The 17,563-nt window shown below is 50.5% G+C and overlaps 6 protein-coding genes across 6 annotated transcripts; 2 read left to right on the top strand and 4 right to left on the bottom strand.

Moving 5' to 3' along the window:
• Positions 1-1,846: 1,846 nt before the first annotated feature.
• GUITHDRAFT_99884 (hypothetical protein) lies at positions 1,847-2,346 on the bottom strand (the record flags this gene model as incomplete). Its single annotated transcript, XM_005841327.1, has 2 exons — positions 1,847-2,182; positions 2,233-2,346. 2 exons carry the CDS (start codon positions 2,344-2,346, stop codon positions 1,847-1,849), a joined length of 450 nt encoding a protein of 149 aa, XP_005841384.1.
• A 2,500-nt stretch (positions 2,347-4,846) lies between these two features.
• GUITHDRAFT_149999 (hypothetical protein) lies at positions 4,847-5,600 on the bottom strand (the record flags this gene model as incomplete). Its single annotated transcript, XM_005841326.1, has 1 exon — positions 4,847-5,600. A coding segment is annotated over exon 1 (171 nt), but the record flags the coding sequence as incomplete, so codon positions are not given.
• Positions 5,601-7,719: 2,119 nt separating this feature from the next.
• On the top strand, positions 7,720-8,532 carry GUITHDRAFT_99883 (hypothetical protein; the record flags this gene model as incomplete). Its single annotated transcript, XM_005841325.1, has 3 exons — positions 7,720-8,102; positions 8,153-8,207; positions 8,305-8,532. The coding sequence occupies 3 exons, from the start codon at positions 7,720-7,722 to the stop codon at positions 8,530-8,532; spliced, it is 666 nt and encodes a 221-aa protein (XP_005841382.1).
• A 3,923-nt stretch (positions 8,533-12,455) lies between these two features.
• On the bottom strand, positions 12,456-15,428 carry GUITHDRAFT_132140 (hypothetical protein; the record flags this gene model as incomplete). The annotated part of the gene is made up of 6 exons (XM_005841324.1): positions 12,456-13,028; positions 13,299-13,460; positions 13,506-13,561; positions 13,608-13,737; positions 13,783-13,848; positions 13,902-15,428. 6 exons carry the CDS (start codon positions 15,426-15,428, stop codon positions 12,456-12,458), a joined length of 2,514 nt encoding a protein of 837 aa, XP_005841381.1.
• Positions 15,429-16,070: 642 nt separating this feature from the next.
• Positions 16,071-16,312, top strand: GUITHDRAFT_46290 (hypothetical protein; the record flags this gene model as incomplete). The annotated part of the gene is made up of 2 exons (XM_005841323.1): positions 16,071-16,118; positions 16,166-16,312. Coding segments are annotated over 2 exons (195 nt in total), but the record flags the coding sequence as incomplete, so codon positions are not given.
• A 170-nt stretch (positions 16,313-16,482) lies between these two features.
• BET1B (Bet1 protein B) lies at positions 16,483-17,249 on the bottom strand. Its single transcript, XM_005841322.1, has 4 exons — positions 16,937-17,249; positions 16,766-16,879; positions 16,643-16,714; positions 16,483-16,592 (listed from the first exon to the last, which is right to left on the bottom strand). Exons 1-4 carry the CDS (start codon positions 17,066-17,068, stop codon positions 16,563-16,565), a joined length of 348 nt encoding a protein of 115 aa, XP_005841379.1. The 5' UTR covers positions 17,069-17,249; the 3' UTR covers positions 16,483-16,562.
• Positions 17,250-17,563: the final 314 nt, after the last annotated feature.

Raw genomic sequence — 17,563 nt, 5'->3', positions numbered from 1 at the left:
GTACAGTACCCCGCTCTTTGATAAGGACAAGGCATCTATGCATGGAACGGAAGAGGACCACCTACCTCAAGAAGACCACCTACCTCAAGAAGACCATCTACCTGAAGAAGACCACCTACCTCAAGAAGACCATCTACCTGAAGCAGACCATCTACCTGCAGCGAAGCGAAGAAAGGCTTCCCTGCGGCGGGAGATGGGCGGCATAGCTTGTGCGATGATCCGAAATCTTCTTTTGGGTGGGACCGGAATTCCAGGTGGCGGTGGAAAGGGCAGGGAGCCAGAGGTCGCCCATGTGGACATGCGTCCGGGTGTTGGAGACCCTCCTGATGAAGCTTCGTGACGATGCCAGCGCAGATGTTGCCAAGAACTTCGCTGGCATCGTCACGAAGAACCACAGTACACTGCTCATGCGCGATGGCGCCGATGGGTCTAAAGTAGTAGCACAGCGATCACAGGTGGGAGGCAGAGAGTCTTGCAGGAGCCGCTGAGGGTTCGAAGGGAACGGGCTAGAAGACTGACTCGCTGACTCGGGGGATAGAGCTCCACTGTGTAAGTGCCATGACAGGCCCGGCGAAGAGCTGCCTGAACCAGCGAGTTGAAAGAGAGCAGGCGATGGATCTCGTTGCTCAGACGTGCGCTGTCTAGGTCACCGAGGTGATATAATATTGCAGCACTCCACGATCAAGCAGGGCCTGACGCACCCGCAGGAAGGAAGCTAGTAGGAGAGGAAGGGCCAGATCCGGCTCGTCCGCTTGACGGAGGGCGATGTAATAAGCAGATAGACTAACCCCTGCTTGGGGTGTGAAACCATCCCCGCCCTCCTGATATGGAAGCTGACGCTTGAAGAAGGCAAACTCCAGTGGGGACAAAAATGAAGAGCTGGAGAGACCGAGGCCAACTTGGCAGCAACGTGAAGAATTGCGGCCCAGGTCAGGCAGTCAACTTGAAGCCTTGCCCAGCCTCGGTCAGGCTGGCCTGAAGGCTTGACACTGCCGTGCAGCGTCATCAGTCCGAGTAACGAGTAGTTTGCGAAATTGATATCTTTATTTTCTTGAGATGGAAAAGGCAAATCGGAACAAGCGAAGGAAGAAAGGGTATACCAACAGATCCGTTTCAACTTGGCACAAGGCTAAGCTTTTCTGACTCTCAAAGTCAGTTCGCCGCTCGCGCCGACTCAGAGGCTCGCCCGGCCCGCCGGCTGATTGTAGAACCCTCAGCGACAGGTCACGTACTCGCTCATGTTGACAAGACATCTCCGTCCTGCACAACAACGTCCGATTCACTTGTCAGCCCAAGTCAGACATGACTCGACGTTTCCATCTCTGCAATCAGCGATGAATTGAATGCAGCCGAGTGCATTTTGATAAGAGATTATGAATCAGAGGTTGAATGCTGAAGAGTTCGCAATCACCTTCAGCTTCACTTTCTCTGAAGGTTTCCCCTGCCTTGTTGTGCCGCAAATGGTTACAGGGCGAAGCAGATCGAGGTCCAGATCACTTCCTTCGTGATCGTCAGGTTGCCCCGTGCGCCTGAAAGTCAGTACCGACAGAACTGCTCTACTTGCCATTAGACCGCCAGTTGCAGTCTCCTGCTCGCCTTGTGAACGGCCTTGGTAAATACAGCCTCACAGACAAGGCCACGGAACATTTTGTTTGAGGGCAACGTGGAATTCAGTTGTAGATGAAGTCATAGCAAGCTTACATTGAAAGAGAAGCTAAAAGTGAGATGTAGATGCAAGTATTTAGCATTCAAAATCTTGTTCATTATTTCTGATCAAAATGTATTCTACTGCACATTCACCTGCAACAAGTCACAGGGGTAGACCTTGTGAGTAGCAACCATCGCTTCAACTCCGCCTGTCCCCCTTACTCTTGCCTTGTACGTGGTCAAGCGCCTCTCGAAAGAGACCTTCCATGTCATCGCTAGTCCTGCTTATCCAATACCGCTCGCCCTCCTGCTCGACCTGCTGAAAGAATCCTTCCTCTTCGCCCTGATCCCCGAGCGCGCAGTCTTCGCCAACTGTTTGTTGCGGTTGCTGGGGGATGACACGGGTCTCACGCGGGCTGATCAGCACGGACTTCGTACCCTCCGCTTCGAGCTCCCTTGGTCGCCCGCGCGAGTACGGCCACTTGCGGATGCCTAGTCGTCGGCACAGGTGCTTCATTGTGGTGATGGAAAAGCCCTGCTCGCGTTTCTAAATCAGTCGGGAAAGGAGAGGACGGAGCGACTCACCAGCATCTGAGCAGCATCCTGCTGCCGGAGGACAAAAAGACTTTCAAGGAAGTCCTGGGTGAGCTCCGCCGTTTTCTTATTCCGTCGGTGTCGGAAGGGCGTCAGGGAGCTCATATGGGAACTGAAGGTGTGCAGGGCGGGCGAGGGATGGATGTGCTGATTGAGAAGGATCTCTGGATCCTGGGGAGAGAAACGGCAGATAAACAACAATGTTGTGCTTGTTGCAGTCTGACTAAGGTGTAGCAAAGTCGACTAGAGATAAGATCTACGATTAGGAAAGAGGCTTTAGCCCGGAGAGCGTAGAGGAGTAGAGGCAGGAGCAGCCAGTGAAGGGGGGCGGGTGAAGCTACTGGGGTGGGTTACTTCTGTAAAAGTTGAGGGAGCGGCAGGTACGACTCTAGAGTGTGAGTGAGTGAGTTGTTGAATCTTGAAAACAAACTCTTTGGAGCCATTGCCATTGGCTGACCCCTTCATCGTGCTAGACCACCCCTCCTTGTCACTGCAACAACCTCTCGGGTTCTCCAAGGCCCTTCGGACTTCTCCTACGGAGCTCCATCATTACTACCGGAATTGCGACCGGTCGACTAGGCTCGGGGACATGCCACGTAGCCCCATTTACACCTAACTGAACTTGGTACGGTCGGGAGCCGTGACTTTTACTCAAACTTAAGTTAAAAATCAGTACGAGGACAATCAGGAAAGCAGTCACAGGCTCCGCGCCGGCCTTCAGGCTCGAGTCATAGCGTTGCCTTTCTCAATTGACCTTGGAGCTCTAAAACGTTTCGCGGTGAGGGTGGTAGATTCAAATCCACGCATACCACGCCTCATGTGGGGGCGGGGTGGGTCTTCCGACCGTGTTCCGAATTCAAATCACGAAGAGCCAAGCAGAACTTTTTCAGGGGTAGGGTCTTCTTGAGTACAATTTCTTGGTACCAGTTAGTACAGTCCGAACCATGTGACTTTGGTACTCTTTTGGTACCATTCGGGGTTCTCCCCTATGTATTGTACACATCCGGTACAAGTATAACCCCACTCCCATGAAAAATCTTCAAGCATGCTGGTGAATTGCTTCATCCCTTGAACCTGGGGCCTGTCCGATCAAATCATATGGGCATACATAAGAAAACTGCAAGCCTGTATGTGGGGTCGGCCTGAACCATCTTGAATTCAAATGAGAGGGGGTGATCGAGGCGGGACTCCTTCGGATCCGAGAACCCCTCCGTTTGAGTCATTTTGGGTGGTGGGGTGGGTATGGAGCACCCTCAACTACCCACCTTTGAACGAGTTTGAAACTCTACAATAGGGGGTGGGGGTAACACCCATTTCTCATTCCCCAAGCCCCCTCTCCCTGGACGAGCAAGAAGCGATGAAATGGTGCCTTCCTGACTCACCAGGATGAACTTTGATATTGAGAGACTTCGAATCCAACCCAACTGAGATAGAAATGAGATGAAGATCTCATATCATACCTGTAAGAGATGATCGAGCTTCTTTCTCAACTCTACAGGTTGGGCCAAGGTTTGAATCATCCATCCTGCAATGGAATATGCACCCTAGGTTCAAACAATCCGCGGGTGTACTTGCAAATATTCTTCGAAGACAAGATGAAATTTTTATGATCAGGTAAGGAATTGATAATCGATACACCATTGAACAGAATCAACTCTGATTGACCCTTTATTCAAATTGCCGTAGGTTGCACGTTGCGCTCAAATGCATGACTGTGATTTGTGAGAAATTTGTATCCAGCTGTACCTTGAGCGACTTTTCTGTCTAGATATGTGTTCTCATGTCATCACTTGCTTTCAATTCTTCTAGTCTTACAGTCAGGATTCATGCACTTCACCTTTCTATGGAGGCAAGTCTTACATGCACTCAACCGTTCAACGATACATGAAGAGACGTTTGCACAGAAGATGACTGTTCCTGCCCGCATAGATGACTGTAGAGAACCGTTGTTGATCATGAATCACTATATCTATGATCATATTTCGATGATTTTTCCGTTTCGCTTCAAATTTTTCCTTTGTCATGATATTTTCACAAGGATTTCGATTGCACAGAAACCTAGTCAGAAATGAAGCAATGTGCAGATGATGCCTTTGCGTATCAATAAATGAGACGTTCATCGGATCAATCCTGTCTTGGTGTCGCAATGCTACCGTGCAACTGTAGTGTTCTTGTCGCATGGCTCTACAGAGGAGTGCCTTGTTCAACAGAGCAAGCACTCGATGATTGCAATCGAGTCGCAAACACTGTGAATCAACAAACAGAATTGCACATTCAGGTTATCATATCTTTATTAGAAGAGTTACAATCAGGGTACAAGCACAACCGACCTCCCTGTAATCCTGAAGACGTTCCATCTTTTGCCTGGCGAGGGTGTATCTGCGTTAACCAAGAAGCATGTGACATGTGGCCACATCTTGAATGCTCTACGGTCAGGAATATCAACATCTTCAAAACGGCTCTCTTGTTTGCTGTGACATCAACTGCTTGGTAGCGGCTCATCCGATGAACAGAATCTGATGCAAGTTCACACCAGTAATATTTACATGATGCATCAGTCAGTGTGATGAAATTGGTGATTTGCAAAATGTTTCATCGTTCCAACACATCCTTAAGAATTGGATGAAGAATCCTTCACGAACCACGGGACTTACTTGTCATCATTCGATTGTACTGAGGATCATCTTTGTTTCAAGCATCGAGCTGCTCCGACCGTGACTGCTAAAATGCGCTGTATCTGTTCATTTAGAACTTTCCGTTGAGCTTTTCCTTCAGTTTTGCATGTTCTTCCATGCAGTGAGATGACCATGTCAATATTTTGCCTAGACCTGATCGACTCCCGAGTCCTGAACTTATCTTTGTTTGTGCCCATTTCATGTCACAACCTTTTCACATCGGGACAGTTCTGCGATGTGTCGAAACCCCCTTCGTATGCAGCCATTGTCTCGAGAGTTTTGTATGCTGGGCGGCTTACTGGTACGTCTACGTACTCCTGGATACCGGTTTGTAATATTGGTTGGGCACTTGCCAAAGTCTTCACCCGTTCATCAATCTCATACAAGTTGCCAAAGGCTGCAAATCATTCCAACCTGCATCAAGAACACGTCATTTGGATCTCTTCCCGTGATAATTTCGATGAAAAAAAGAGATAATGCTCACCTGACTTGTCTTGCTCTGTCAAACGCTGCACATCCTCATATCTGTACGGCTTCGCAGAGTTCACAGTGGCGGGAAACTTTCAACATTGATATTTTTCATTTTGATATTTGATATCGTATTGGCGATGCATCATGATTGAGCTTCGGAGGGCCAGCCACGCCTGTGAAGGCCATAATGGCCATCAAAGCTGACTTGCGATGGGAGCGTGACACACAAAGATTTCAGGCCGCAGGAGCGTGACACACAATGATTTCAGGCCGAACACCTCCTCAATTTTCAAGTTGTTCCATGTAGGTTGGACTTGCTCCAAACTATATGGAACAACTTGAAACTTGGAGGAGCGTGACACACAATGATTTCAGGCCGCAGGAGCGTGACACACAATGATTTCAGGCCGAACACCCCCTCAATTTTCAAGTTGTTCCATGTAGGTTGGACTAGCTCCAAACTATATGGAACAACTTGAAACTTGGACTCCGGGAGCGTGACACACAATGATTGAGTCAGGCCGAACACCCCCTCAATTTTCAAGTTGTTCCATGTAGGTTGGACTTGCTCCAAACTATATGGAACAACTTGAAACTTGGAGGAGCGTGACACACAATGATTTCAGGCCGCAGGAGCGTGACACACAATGATTTCAGGCCGAACACCCCCTCAATTTTCAAGTTGTTCAATGTAGGTTGGACTTGCTCCAAACTATATGGAACAACTTGAAACTTGGACTCCGGGAGCGTGACACACAATGATTGAGTCAGGCCGAACACCCCGGCTAATCGAATCAACCTCCACCTCACTGGCCAGATACTCTATTTAACCCAAGATCCACGGCAAACACTATCTCTCAGTACACCTGAGATCCTTACCCCAACCTTATTCATCTCAACGATACACAGCTGTGCAGTCTCTAACACCTTCACTGATGATGATAGAAGGCTCCGAGTCAGAAGAACCACACACTGACACCACCAACACTTCCTTTATTCACAGCAGTCACCTCCCCTTCAGTCCCGGAAGTTGCAACCGTGACTCCAGTGACCAAGTACCGGTTTGAATGCACCGTGGCAGCGCCCTGGACACGTGTCCTCCTCACCCCCTTTTCACTGCTAATTCCAGACCTATGTCAAAGCCCACTTGCATCTGAGTCGCTGAGCTTCAAGTTCGCCCCCGTCTACCGATGAGACGCAATACCCTGAACTTCGGAAGTTCTCGCCGTCTCCAAGAACTTATCGGCGGCGAGTTCTTACACCCCCTCAATTTTCAAGTTGTTCCATGTAGGTTGGACTTGCTCCAAACTATATGGAACAACTTGAAACTTGGAGGAGCGTGACACTGGCACAAAGATTTCAGGCCGAACACCCCCTCAATTTTCAAGTTCACGGTTCCACAGTGAAATATTTTTTGTGGCCGCCCGGCCCTGAATCATTTGAAAGTTTCGGGCGGCGCACTGAGTGTTCCAAGTTCCGACTCAGAAGCCTGGCATGCCATGTTATGTTAAGTTATGTTGACCTCCGACTGTTCAAGTTGTGTCTGACACCCGGTGACTCAGGCTACCCGGCGTAGTACCGGGGCCGCCCCGGCGCTGGCAAGCAGGCACCGTGACGGTTCCAAGGCCGAGTCACTGAGTCCGGTCAGCGCCGGGCTGGCGCGGCACTCAGCCGCTGAGTGACTGCCAGGCTCGGGCTCCGGCGCCCGGCCGCCGCGGCCGCCGCCCGGCGGAGGCTCAGTGAGACGGCGCCGTCACCGTCGGCCGACTGCTGATTAATGCCGGGATCCGAGTGGCAGCATGCCAGCCATGCGGCCAGTCCGATCAGATAGCCCCGCTGACTCCCGTTAATTGAACACAGGCTGAAAACTCGGTTGAAGGTCCGACGGCGCTGCCCGGCCGGGCGAGCCGGACTCCCCGGGACCTCTGAGGCTTCAAGGCTACCGGGTACCGTAGCCGGTGAGTCAACCGTTGAACGGTCACGTTGAGAGTCAAGTTCCGAGCCAGGCGGCGGCCCCACGCGGCGGCAATGCCCGGCGGTACCGGGCCGTACCCGGTCCGTGTCATCGGAACAGCGGCGGCGTTGCAATGATGCTTGACTGAGTTTCATATTCTAGCATACTGTCGGGAGTCTCTCATGTGCAGTGCTGGGCCTCAATTCTCAGTGGTTTCGTGTCACAGTGTGCATTACTTAGTTAAACTCGGTCTTGAGCAAGAACTGTCTTATACATTATACATTTATTATACATCGAGACGTGAAATTGAATAACTTCCTCTACGACAGAAGGAATAAGAAGTACTTGCTTGTGGACTTTGGGCTGGCAGAGAAACAAATGCAGTCATCAGGCCGCAGCATCGGCAACATCTTGCCCTGTGAGGTTTCTACGGCCAGCTCTCGCTCCTCGCGGAATCAAAAGGAGCAGGAGAAGCTAGAGATGGCGCAGCAGATGGCGAAGAGGCGGATCATGTTGGGCGTCAGCAAGACGAACGCATCGGTGACAGTGAGGAACTCAGGGGTCAAATTCGAACGTCCAGTCAAACGCGCGGGAACTCGGGGATACCGAGCGCCCGAAGTGCTCATGGGCATGCAGTGCCAGACCACAGCAGTGGACGTGTGGGCTGCTGGGGTAGTACTGCTTACCCTGCTGTGCCGCACGACACAGTTCCAATGGTTCCAGTATAACGACATAGTCACGGCAACGATGGAGATCTACGGGTACGCTCTTTGTGTACCTTGGAAGTGCGCTTGTCTGACTGTCTGAGCAGCTTGCGCATGTACATCAAGAGCATGGATGCTGTGTGGAAGCTCCTCGACGTTAAGGTAAAATTGTTGTCGTCGGCGTTGTTGTATCAAGAGGATGAGGATGAGGGTGATATGGTGGCGGGAGGCCTGAGGTTGCTAACTTGATGTCATTCAGATTCCACCATTGGAACTGCATCTCAGCTATGCCCGCGGTTTCAAGCAAACATGGCGGACCTTGTCAAGCTCCCTGGGCGCGCATGCGGGATGCAAGGACTGGCTGGAGGTGGATGAGAAACATGCGATCTGGGACTTCCTCAACTGCTGCCTCAACATCGATCCCCGCACGAGGATTACAGCACTGGAGGCTCTGAAGCATCCCTTCCTCATTAGTGCTGTCAAGTAAACCGTCTCTACCCGTTTCTCCTTCCTCTCCTCTCATGTCCTCCTCGCCCTCCTGCCTTCCTCGCTAGTGGTCTTGAGTAAACACGGTCTCTCCTCCGGCATCTCCTCTCGCAGCGATCAGGCATGTCAACTAGCCTGGCCTCCCAGGCGTCCATTTCCCTTCCAACCCCTCCCCTCTCCTTCCCCCAGCCTCTCAAACTCCTCACCTCCTCACAAATGACACCGCCATATTACAATAGGTTGGGAGAAGCCTCAAAAAACGCAATCATGGCAAAGCAACAGGAAGTCTCTTGAAATATGTTTCTTATTCAACCGACGAAGCATTCAGGTAAAGGAAGCTAGGGCGTCAACACAACAAGGAGAATCGAATTTCCTTCATGTCTTCGAAGGTTGCTTCTCTGATCGGTTCCCTTCATGTTTCCCTTCTTCTGGAAGTGAACAACCATCACCTATAGCTGATGAGTGCTTTGGTACGCAAGTGCAAATTTCGATGAGATGCATACCTTACACATTCAACCTACTATAGGTGTGATTCTCAGCCAAGAATTGAGCTGTTTGATCTCAGTACTTGCCTGGCAGTTTCAGGAGTTAGCATTGAGGGGCCATGGTCCTTGACTGCGCTCAGCAGCTGAGCAAACAGTCCCTGAGTACATTGGGAGTAGTGGGATAGGGAAGAGACCGGGGCAAGTGTGAGGTCGTTTACAAGTGTTTTAGATTGATACGAGAAGTTTGCACTACCCCCTACCCCTCAACACGGGCTGGAGGCCGTTGGAAAGATTCAAATCATTTGAATACCTACCCCGAGCCTCCTCATGATTATTTAGTCAACTATACACGCCTATTCATATCAAATAGAGGAAGGTTTTGCTCAACATCGCCCTTCTTGTCTTGGATGGCCCGGCAGCCCCTGGCAACGAAAAAGGTACATAAATTGACGGAGCCAACATTTTTAGCTCAATTTTCTCTTGCCGCTTGAATTTGACTAAAACTACTATGAGAACCACCCTGGTTAACTGATCCGACAAGGATACGGAACGGCAACGCTATGTCCGAGCCGGGCTCCGGCGCGCCCTCCCGGCTGGCCCTCGGACTTCTTCTACGGTGAGTCAAAGTTAAGTTAAAAATCAGTACGAGGAGTGACTAGTACGGTAATCATGGGAGTAACTTAAAATCATGGCGCGGCAGCCAGTGTGATCACAGCCCGGCCGGCGGCAGTCCAGCCTGTCACGCGCGGGGGCCGCGCTTTCCAGGGCCGGGCAGGATGGAGCGGCCGAAGGGTTGAAAGCACGCGGCAGGAGGGTGGAGGCAGCTGCGGCATCCGAGCGGCAGTTGAAAGTTGCCAGGCTCCGAGTCAAACTGAAAAGCCGCCGCACAGGGCCTGGGGCCGGCCGGCTCAGTGCCGCGGCACTGCACTTGCTGACTCTAAGGCTTGGCTTTCACTAGTAAACCCGGTGTCGAGTCCGGGTCTCCAAAACTTCGGACCCGCGGCCGTCACAGTTAACGCCGCTGCACTGCCCGTGACTTAGTGACCGGGTGAACAGTCGTGACCGGCGTACTGAGCCGGCACCGACATCAACCGGCCCGGCCCGGGCCCGGGCCCGGGCCCGGGCCCACCAGCCGCCGGCCCACTTCATGGCGGCATCCGGCGAGGCGCCGGGCCGCGCGCCGGGCGGTACTGAGCCCAGCGGCGCCGCGGCCCATCCGATCCGGAAGCGGCCGCCTGCGGCCGCCGGGACTCGGGCCCGGGGCTCGATTGTCACAGTAGTATCTTTGAAATGATCCCGAAATGATGATCCGTTTCGGGGTGAGTACCCTGGGGGGTAGGGTACCCCCATACTTTTTTAGTCCCCAATTGTACCCTCATATTCCCCCACTACTACCCACCACTTCTTTTCCTGGCTCGAGGAAATATCGAACATTCCCCGGCGGCCGTCTCCCCAAATATCCCACCCACCCTTTGCATAGGAAAAGTACCCCTGGTCACCTCTCCGAAAATAATGACCCCACCCATCTAGTTACAAACTCGGCAAGGCAGTCACTTTTCCACGACTACCCCATCTCACAAGGGTACCCCACCCCTTAAAAGTTAATTTTATTCGGCCAACTGGTACACTTTATCACTCAACAAATCTTTACCCTACCCACCAAATGGTGTTCTTGCACCCTACCACTCCCTTTTTCGATCACATGACTACCCCCCCCATGTGAGGGCATGAAGACTTTCTTGCGACCCTCCATGTGACCCCTTTCACACCACCCCCACCAGAAAAATGTAGGTAAATGGACCGGGTACGGTTTCCCTTCACAACATACTATTTCCTTCCTGTTTGATCGTGAACGCCTTCTTGCCGTTCGCATCCCATACCCTGATCGCACCTCGTCCTCCAATAGCCTCGTGGATCCTCCTGCCAGCGCGAACCAGTGTCCTCACTCGCCCTGTGCCACCTCGCCTCTCTACAACTCACCCTTTTGTACCATATTCCTGCTTGCTGGTTTCTGTCTGACCCTGCCACGTTCTATCCGTAATTAATCTTTGTGGCCCGTCACTGATAGAGGGCTAGCCTGAACTTGGGTCTTGCACTTGTCGCACGACATAATGCCAAGTTCAGGAGCAAATTCTTCATCTGTGAATGTCCAAGACATTTACTTCTCTCTCAAGTCAGGAAAAGAATCCTTATCCCAAGATGATATTTTTTCCGCATCAAGGTCTGTTGCGAAAATTCTTGCCCCAGGGGCTTCCTTGCCCGAGGAGGACATCAGAAAGCTCAGTCGAAGGATATTTGATGAGTCTAGTCAAGGAAAGGATCATATCACGATTGAAGATTTTCAGCACGCGATTTTGCGAAACAACCAGCTACAATCCTTCGGTTTCCAAGCTACTGAAAATATTCTTTGCTGCTTTTTACCAGCACTGTATGGAATTTCGACAAGGATAGGATTTGTAACAGTACCTCTCTATTTGTACAGAGACTGCAATTTTTCCTTTTTCAACATAGGTCTGGTTGTTGGTCTCTTCCAGATTATGAGGTTGTTTGCGAACTGGATCATAGTGAAGGAAGGGACGCGCATGACGAAGCCACTTATCCTTCTTTCACTCGTCGGTTTTCTTTGCAATGCTCTTTCACAGAACAAAACATGGTGTCCATGGTTGTTTGCTCTGACAGGGCTTGGCGAAGTCATCGTGAGCTTGCAGCATGAGCTTATCCTTGTGTCAAGTCTTTCCAACAACAACCCCCCTCTGAGAAAACAATTTTCCTGGGTGTGTTTTGGAGCTTGTGTATCGTTTGTAGTCGGAGGATGGGTTTTCGAAAATTTGAGCTTCCAGTGGGCATGCACGCTTGGAGCTTTTTGCTGCATTTTACAGTTGATGTTACATTTTATTTTGGACAAAATCAACAAATATCAGTCGATATTTGCCCCTTGTGCTCCTTTCCCTATGGATTTAATCAATCTTCGATCATTTGCCATCCTGACAGGGAGCATGCTGGCATTGTCTAGAGTTAGTGAAGAGGAATTAGATCCGCCAGCACTCGAAAGGGTTGTGCAAGACATGCTCGATGGGACACTCGGAAAGCATGCACATGATGGCATGATTGTACGGCAATGTGTCACGTATGTGATGCACCCAAACAATGGGGCGCAAGAAACAGTCAAGGCCTCCATTGCGTGTTATGGAGAGCATCATGGCGTTGTGAAATATCAGGACGAGAATCATTGCCTTGATAGCTCGACAAGCACGGAGCGGGTTCCCTGTGTGATTCATTTCCTGGTTTTTTCTCAGATTTTTATTGCTCTCTGCATTGGCACATTCCTTGGAGCAGGCACTATCTACTACAATATGGAGTACGGCAAGTCTGCCTTCTTCTTTGGGGTGTCGATGGGTTTTGGTGAGCTCCTGGGCATGACAATCAGCCACAAGATGCGTCATCCATTCGAGCATGGGGCAAGAGAGCAATATCCCTTGAAGCCTATCGTCTCTGTCGTGTCTGTCATGATCCTGATTTCTGGAGTGGTTTTCTTGTTCACGACTCCCGTCCTCGCCATTGCTGTATCGTTCCAGTTGATTTTCCAAGTATTGAACGACCTCTGGACGTATCTCGTCAATGATGCCATCCAGCAGATCGCTCCCCCTTCGCAATACAGGAGCTGGCAAGGAAGGGGGCAGATGCTTCGCAGATTTGGCAACGCAGTCGCCGGTCTGCTTGCTCCCGGATTGCTCGGCATTTGGTCTCCTCTCCCGTTCCTTGCCGCCTCAGCGGCGCTGGCCTGTTGGTCGTCGCTGTTCTTGACAGTGGTGCTTGTGCGGGGAAGGGATCTGCTGAGCTTCGAGGACTCTGCCTTCACCTTGAGCGACCTCTGGCGGTTTCGCTTTGACCAGATGGAGTGGATGAAGCATGCTCCACTCACGGACAAGCAGTCTTGCGGTCTAGTCAGTGTCGCATTGAACAAGGTCCTCATGAGCGTGCGCCAGATCCTCGGATGCCTGACCAGTTCTGCCTGAGGCAGAATTACTGTGTTGACTGTACTCTCAGCTCACTCACTGTCCTTTTGGTTGCGTCCTTCTTGCAGTCTTCGAACTCACACTTCTTTCAATGTCTTTACTCTCATTCTTTTCTATTTTTTTTTCGAACTAAAAAAACAGAATTGATCACGTTACATGGACGAAATTCAACAAGCAAGGTGCTACAAAGCGCGTTGATCTGTTGATGATGGAGCAATGAGGGAGGGAGGTAGAACATTTCGTTTCCAGCACATTCTTTATCACACCGTTGCAGCCGTTGTCGCTACGATTGGAACTGCCCTGCTGACAAGGGATGCGTTCTTAAGGTAGACAGGAGAGAAGGGCCCGTTCTCCACGAGCAGCGTCAGGGCCTGCACAGCATCCGGGCTGCAGCGACTCTTGACGATCTCCGGATGGAGCAAGAGGCTCTGGGTTCGACTCAGTACTCCTCGACCCCTCACTGTTCCACTCACCCTTGCCAGCTTGTGCTTTGACTCGATCGCGTCTGCCTCGTTCTCGTCGACGAATCCTGTCGGTCCACTCATTGACAGGAAGTGAGGATGTGAAGAACTGACCGATCTTGTTGCGTGCGAAGAGCAGGTCGATCATCTGTACATCTTGTAGGAGAATGTTTGCACCCGTGGGAGTGCGGGCGAGTTTCTCCATGAGCGAGAGGGTTGTGATCCGCTGCTCATGAAAAGGGACCTATATGGACGTGAGCAAGGCAGGGGATGGAGGTGAAGTGAGCACGTTTGCAAGGTAGAACAATCGCTTCCGCATTGTCATGATCAAGTCTATCAACCAAGATGGAAGATCCTGTGAGCAAGTCACGTGGTACAGACAGGCATCAAATTGCTGTAAGCACAAACCTGGAACTCCTCCTTCAACAACCCCTGCACGTTATCCTGAGAATGCTTGAAAGCGTTTTCTAACCGGCTATCGAGGTTTGCATTGAGAATCAAATTCTCCGTGAGGACGATTGCAGCAAGGAAGAGATCTTCTCTCGTGCTCGAGGCAAAATGCGGCAAGTTCTGCGTGATTTCAAACGACAGCTGCATTTCCTCGAACACCTTCACTCCCCGCTTCGTACTGCACAGCATCGCACAAGTGGAGATAGCCAAGGCCACGGGGCCTGTTTCTTGCCGATTGGTGAGGTCCAAGAGGTGTAGCTCGAGCTGGTTGACCATGAAGGGAGGGATGGACTCGTCCTGCAGGGCCCAATGCCTCGCCACAGCTCTTAGCCTCTCCTCGTGCAGCAAGCTGACATAGGGGATGGTGTCTTCGCTCTCCTTCCTCTTCTCCCACGCCAGGATTGCATCGTCCAAGAACATATAGATCGCCTCTATCGGTAGAGATTCGATGGGGCAGAACCAAGCGAGCTCAATGGCGTTGAGAACAAGCACGTCGTCGGGATGGTTGAAGCTCTCGATCAAGATGGATTGAAGGTTGAGGCCCCGGAAGGCGGCTTGAGCTTTCTGACTTATGTTCACCGTCCTCAAGAGAAGCTCGAGCGCTCGCATTCTGACTTGCGACTTGTCATCCTGTAAGGCCTGCTGGATTATTTGAAGACAACTCTCTTCCTTTATCTGGGCCAACCCGAAATCCGTGGAGAAGAATTTGATCATAACTTCGTAGACTTTCACAATGGTGTCGCTGTTCTTGTTCCAAAGACCCTTCAAGACGTCTACGAGCAACTCATGCTCCACAAGCAGGGGCTGAGCGTGTTCATCAGTTAGACGGGTCAAACAGCTGAGGACATAGAAGTCGCCAGGGTGGTCAACAGTCCTCAACGCATTCTTGAGCGTCGATGCTAAGTAGCTGAGAGAGATTGAAAACTTTTTGAAGAAGAGCTCGATGCTCTTGCTGTCGTTGAACGACCTCATGATCTTCTCAAGGCACCTGACAGCCTTCAGGTGCGAGATGTTTGGGCTGATCTGTGCTCCTACCTTGCCATTGATGATCTCCATCAGACCTCTGAAAGTCAGCCTCTTCTCCAAGAATTCCACGCTCTTCTCATCGAAAGGAAAGGCCAGGAAGTCTTGTATGGTCTCGACAGATTCCTTGCTCACAGTCTTCACCGAGTAATCCTGACCGTCATGCATACAACGGTATGCAGTCTGAAAGTCTTCATCGGAGTCTCGCACCTCGATCTCAGGGTCGCTCCCCCCCACGTTCCAATCCTCAATCGAGAACTGATTGGAATCACCGAAAGGATCGTACCCCGGCTCTTGCTCTGCGCCTCCCCGTAGCCTGACAGTGTTGGGTATGACCAGCCTGACACAACTTGACTCGTTCACTTCCATCATCGTCATCATCATCATCACTACCATCACCATCGCCATCGTTGCACCCATCGTCGTCCCCGTCTTCTTCATCCTCCCCTTCCTCGCCCTCATTTCCGTGAGGCTCGTGGCATAGCAGGTCGCATAGCTCCCTGGGCCATGGGTCTTATTGCCGTCATCCTCAAAATCTCTCCCTCACCGTTAATTGTGTAACGACAAAGGAAACGGAGAAACGTCCGTCCGTCATGGAGCGCGGGTTCGAGCCAAGCGTGCAGCGAGTGAGTGAGAAGGGGAGGGAAGGGGAAGGGGAAGGAGACGAGGAGGAGAGATGAGAGATGTGACTTGCGGCTGCTGATTGTTCTCTCCCTTCATGGGCTCATGACCTGTTCACGATCGGATGCATGCGGTAGACTTGGTTTCTTGTCTTGATTGCTAACTCACGTGCTGGATCCCGTCACCATGTGGTGTACTCCATTCACTCTGTCTTGTGCTTGGCTTCCCCCCCCCTTTCCAAACACATCATTCGTTGGAATGTATGAAGGCAGTGTGTACCTGGGCTCTGTTTTCGACCTAAGTGAAGCGAGAAACTCTCACAAAACGACTTTGCAACACTCCAACATGTTTGCCGAAATTGTCGTGGGTTTCCTAGAACTTTACCCGAGCGGTTCAGTTTGAATCGAATTTTAACAATTGCTTTTCCTGTTGTCCTTCTTTCTGTGCAGTTTTTTAGTTTCTTCGAGTTCTGAAACCATGTTGCAGCTCTACAAAGATTGCTTAAGACTTTTGCAACACATCTCAGCAACGGTCTGGTTCCCGTTTTATCATAAGTACTTGTGACAATTTCTTTGCAGCACAGGAGTGTAGATGCGAGGCAAGTTAAAGTGCTGGTTAAAAATGAGTTCAAGAAAAATGCATTTGTCACGGACCAATCCAAACTTGACAACTTAAAGAAGAATGCCCTCCAAGCAGTAACCAATTACGTCATGCATATATCTGGCAGGTACGCAAATTCTATTTGTATCCACCCTGTCTATTCTTTTTCCATTTTGAAGCATCTACTCTGTAAGTTTTTTTGTGTTTCCGTACGTTGAATATTGCTTCACAGCAAGCTCGGTATGTCAGCCAACATTCATACCCCAGAAAAGGAAGAGAAATAGTTCTCTGTACTGAACAGAATAAAATTCAATCAAAATATGACCCTTGTGAAGGCGTCTAGATCTATACACGTGAACTTATACCCCAATGCCTTCAGAAACCCATCTTCATGAGTGAGTATACCTGCTGGGAATGTCAGGGCAAAAAGCAAGATTCCAATCTTATGTAAATACCGCAAAGAAAACTACCAAACAAAATATCGACAAGTACACGATGGACATTGAACCGTGACTTTTGTACATAGTCTGTGGGAACAAGATTAGTGAAGGCACGCTACAGAAAAAGACCGAGAATACCTGCATCTTGTTCAAGGTGGACCCTATCAGGTTGTCAGTGCTCATCATACCATTTTGCATAAACTCAAGAGCTTTGTTCTGCTCTCTAACTTCATCGCCAATTGCGATCGTGATCTAATTTGTCAACAAATTCAGCGACAGCCTGTTGTGAGAACGAAATTCAGGCCTCACATTCTTCAAGTTTGAGATTCTGCTGTGAAGATTCCCCAGCATCATCTCATTCTGGCTTTCAAGTTGGTCGGCTGAGGTAGACGCTGCTGCTGCCCCTGAGTTACCACGGCTGCTGCTGCTCCGATTGTACATGTTTTCTCAAACTAGCAAGAATTCTTGTTGTGCCCGCAAGAACCTTGAACAATCTTGGGATCTCAGTGTATCACGGCTGAGAGATGAAAGCGTTTGCTTGCTTTGTGGGAATGGGTTCGACTTTACTCTCAGTCTTCCTGTCCCTCTTGTGCTTGCTTCCTTCTATTCCGCTCCGTTCGACATGGCGGCCGAAGCCCACGTAGCAACGGTTTCTTCCGTTACACAGGTTTTACAACAAACTTTTCTTTTTGTTTTTCTTTCTATATTGAGAACTGTCGGGCCGCAGGCCAGACTCTGAGACTCTAGTGGACCATGCCGCTCAGCAGTGCCACGAAATGCAGCGGAGGAGGCGAGGAGCTCCATGGAGAGATGAAAGAAGCAGCAGCAGAACAACGAGAGAGCAAGTGATGAGGCTCGGAGAGAACTTTGACACTGATATCGGATATGGCAACCCGATGACAAGTGACAGTTGTTCTGGCAAGCTTTGCCGGTACT

The sequence above is a fragment of the Guillardia theta genome (assembly GCF_000315625.1).
Source record: "Guillardia theta CCMP2712 unplaced genomic scaffold GUITHscaffold_3, whole genome shotgun sequence".
Lineage (NCBI taxonomy): Eukaryota > Cryptophyceae > Pyrenomonadales > Geminigeraceae > Guillardia > Guillardia theta.
The sequence above is the reverse complement of the archived record's forward strand: the minus strand, read 5'-3'. Positions and strand labels throughout refer to the sequence as shown.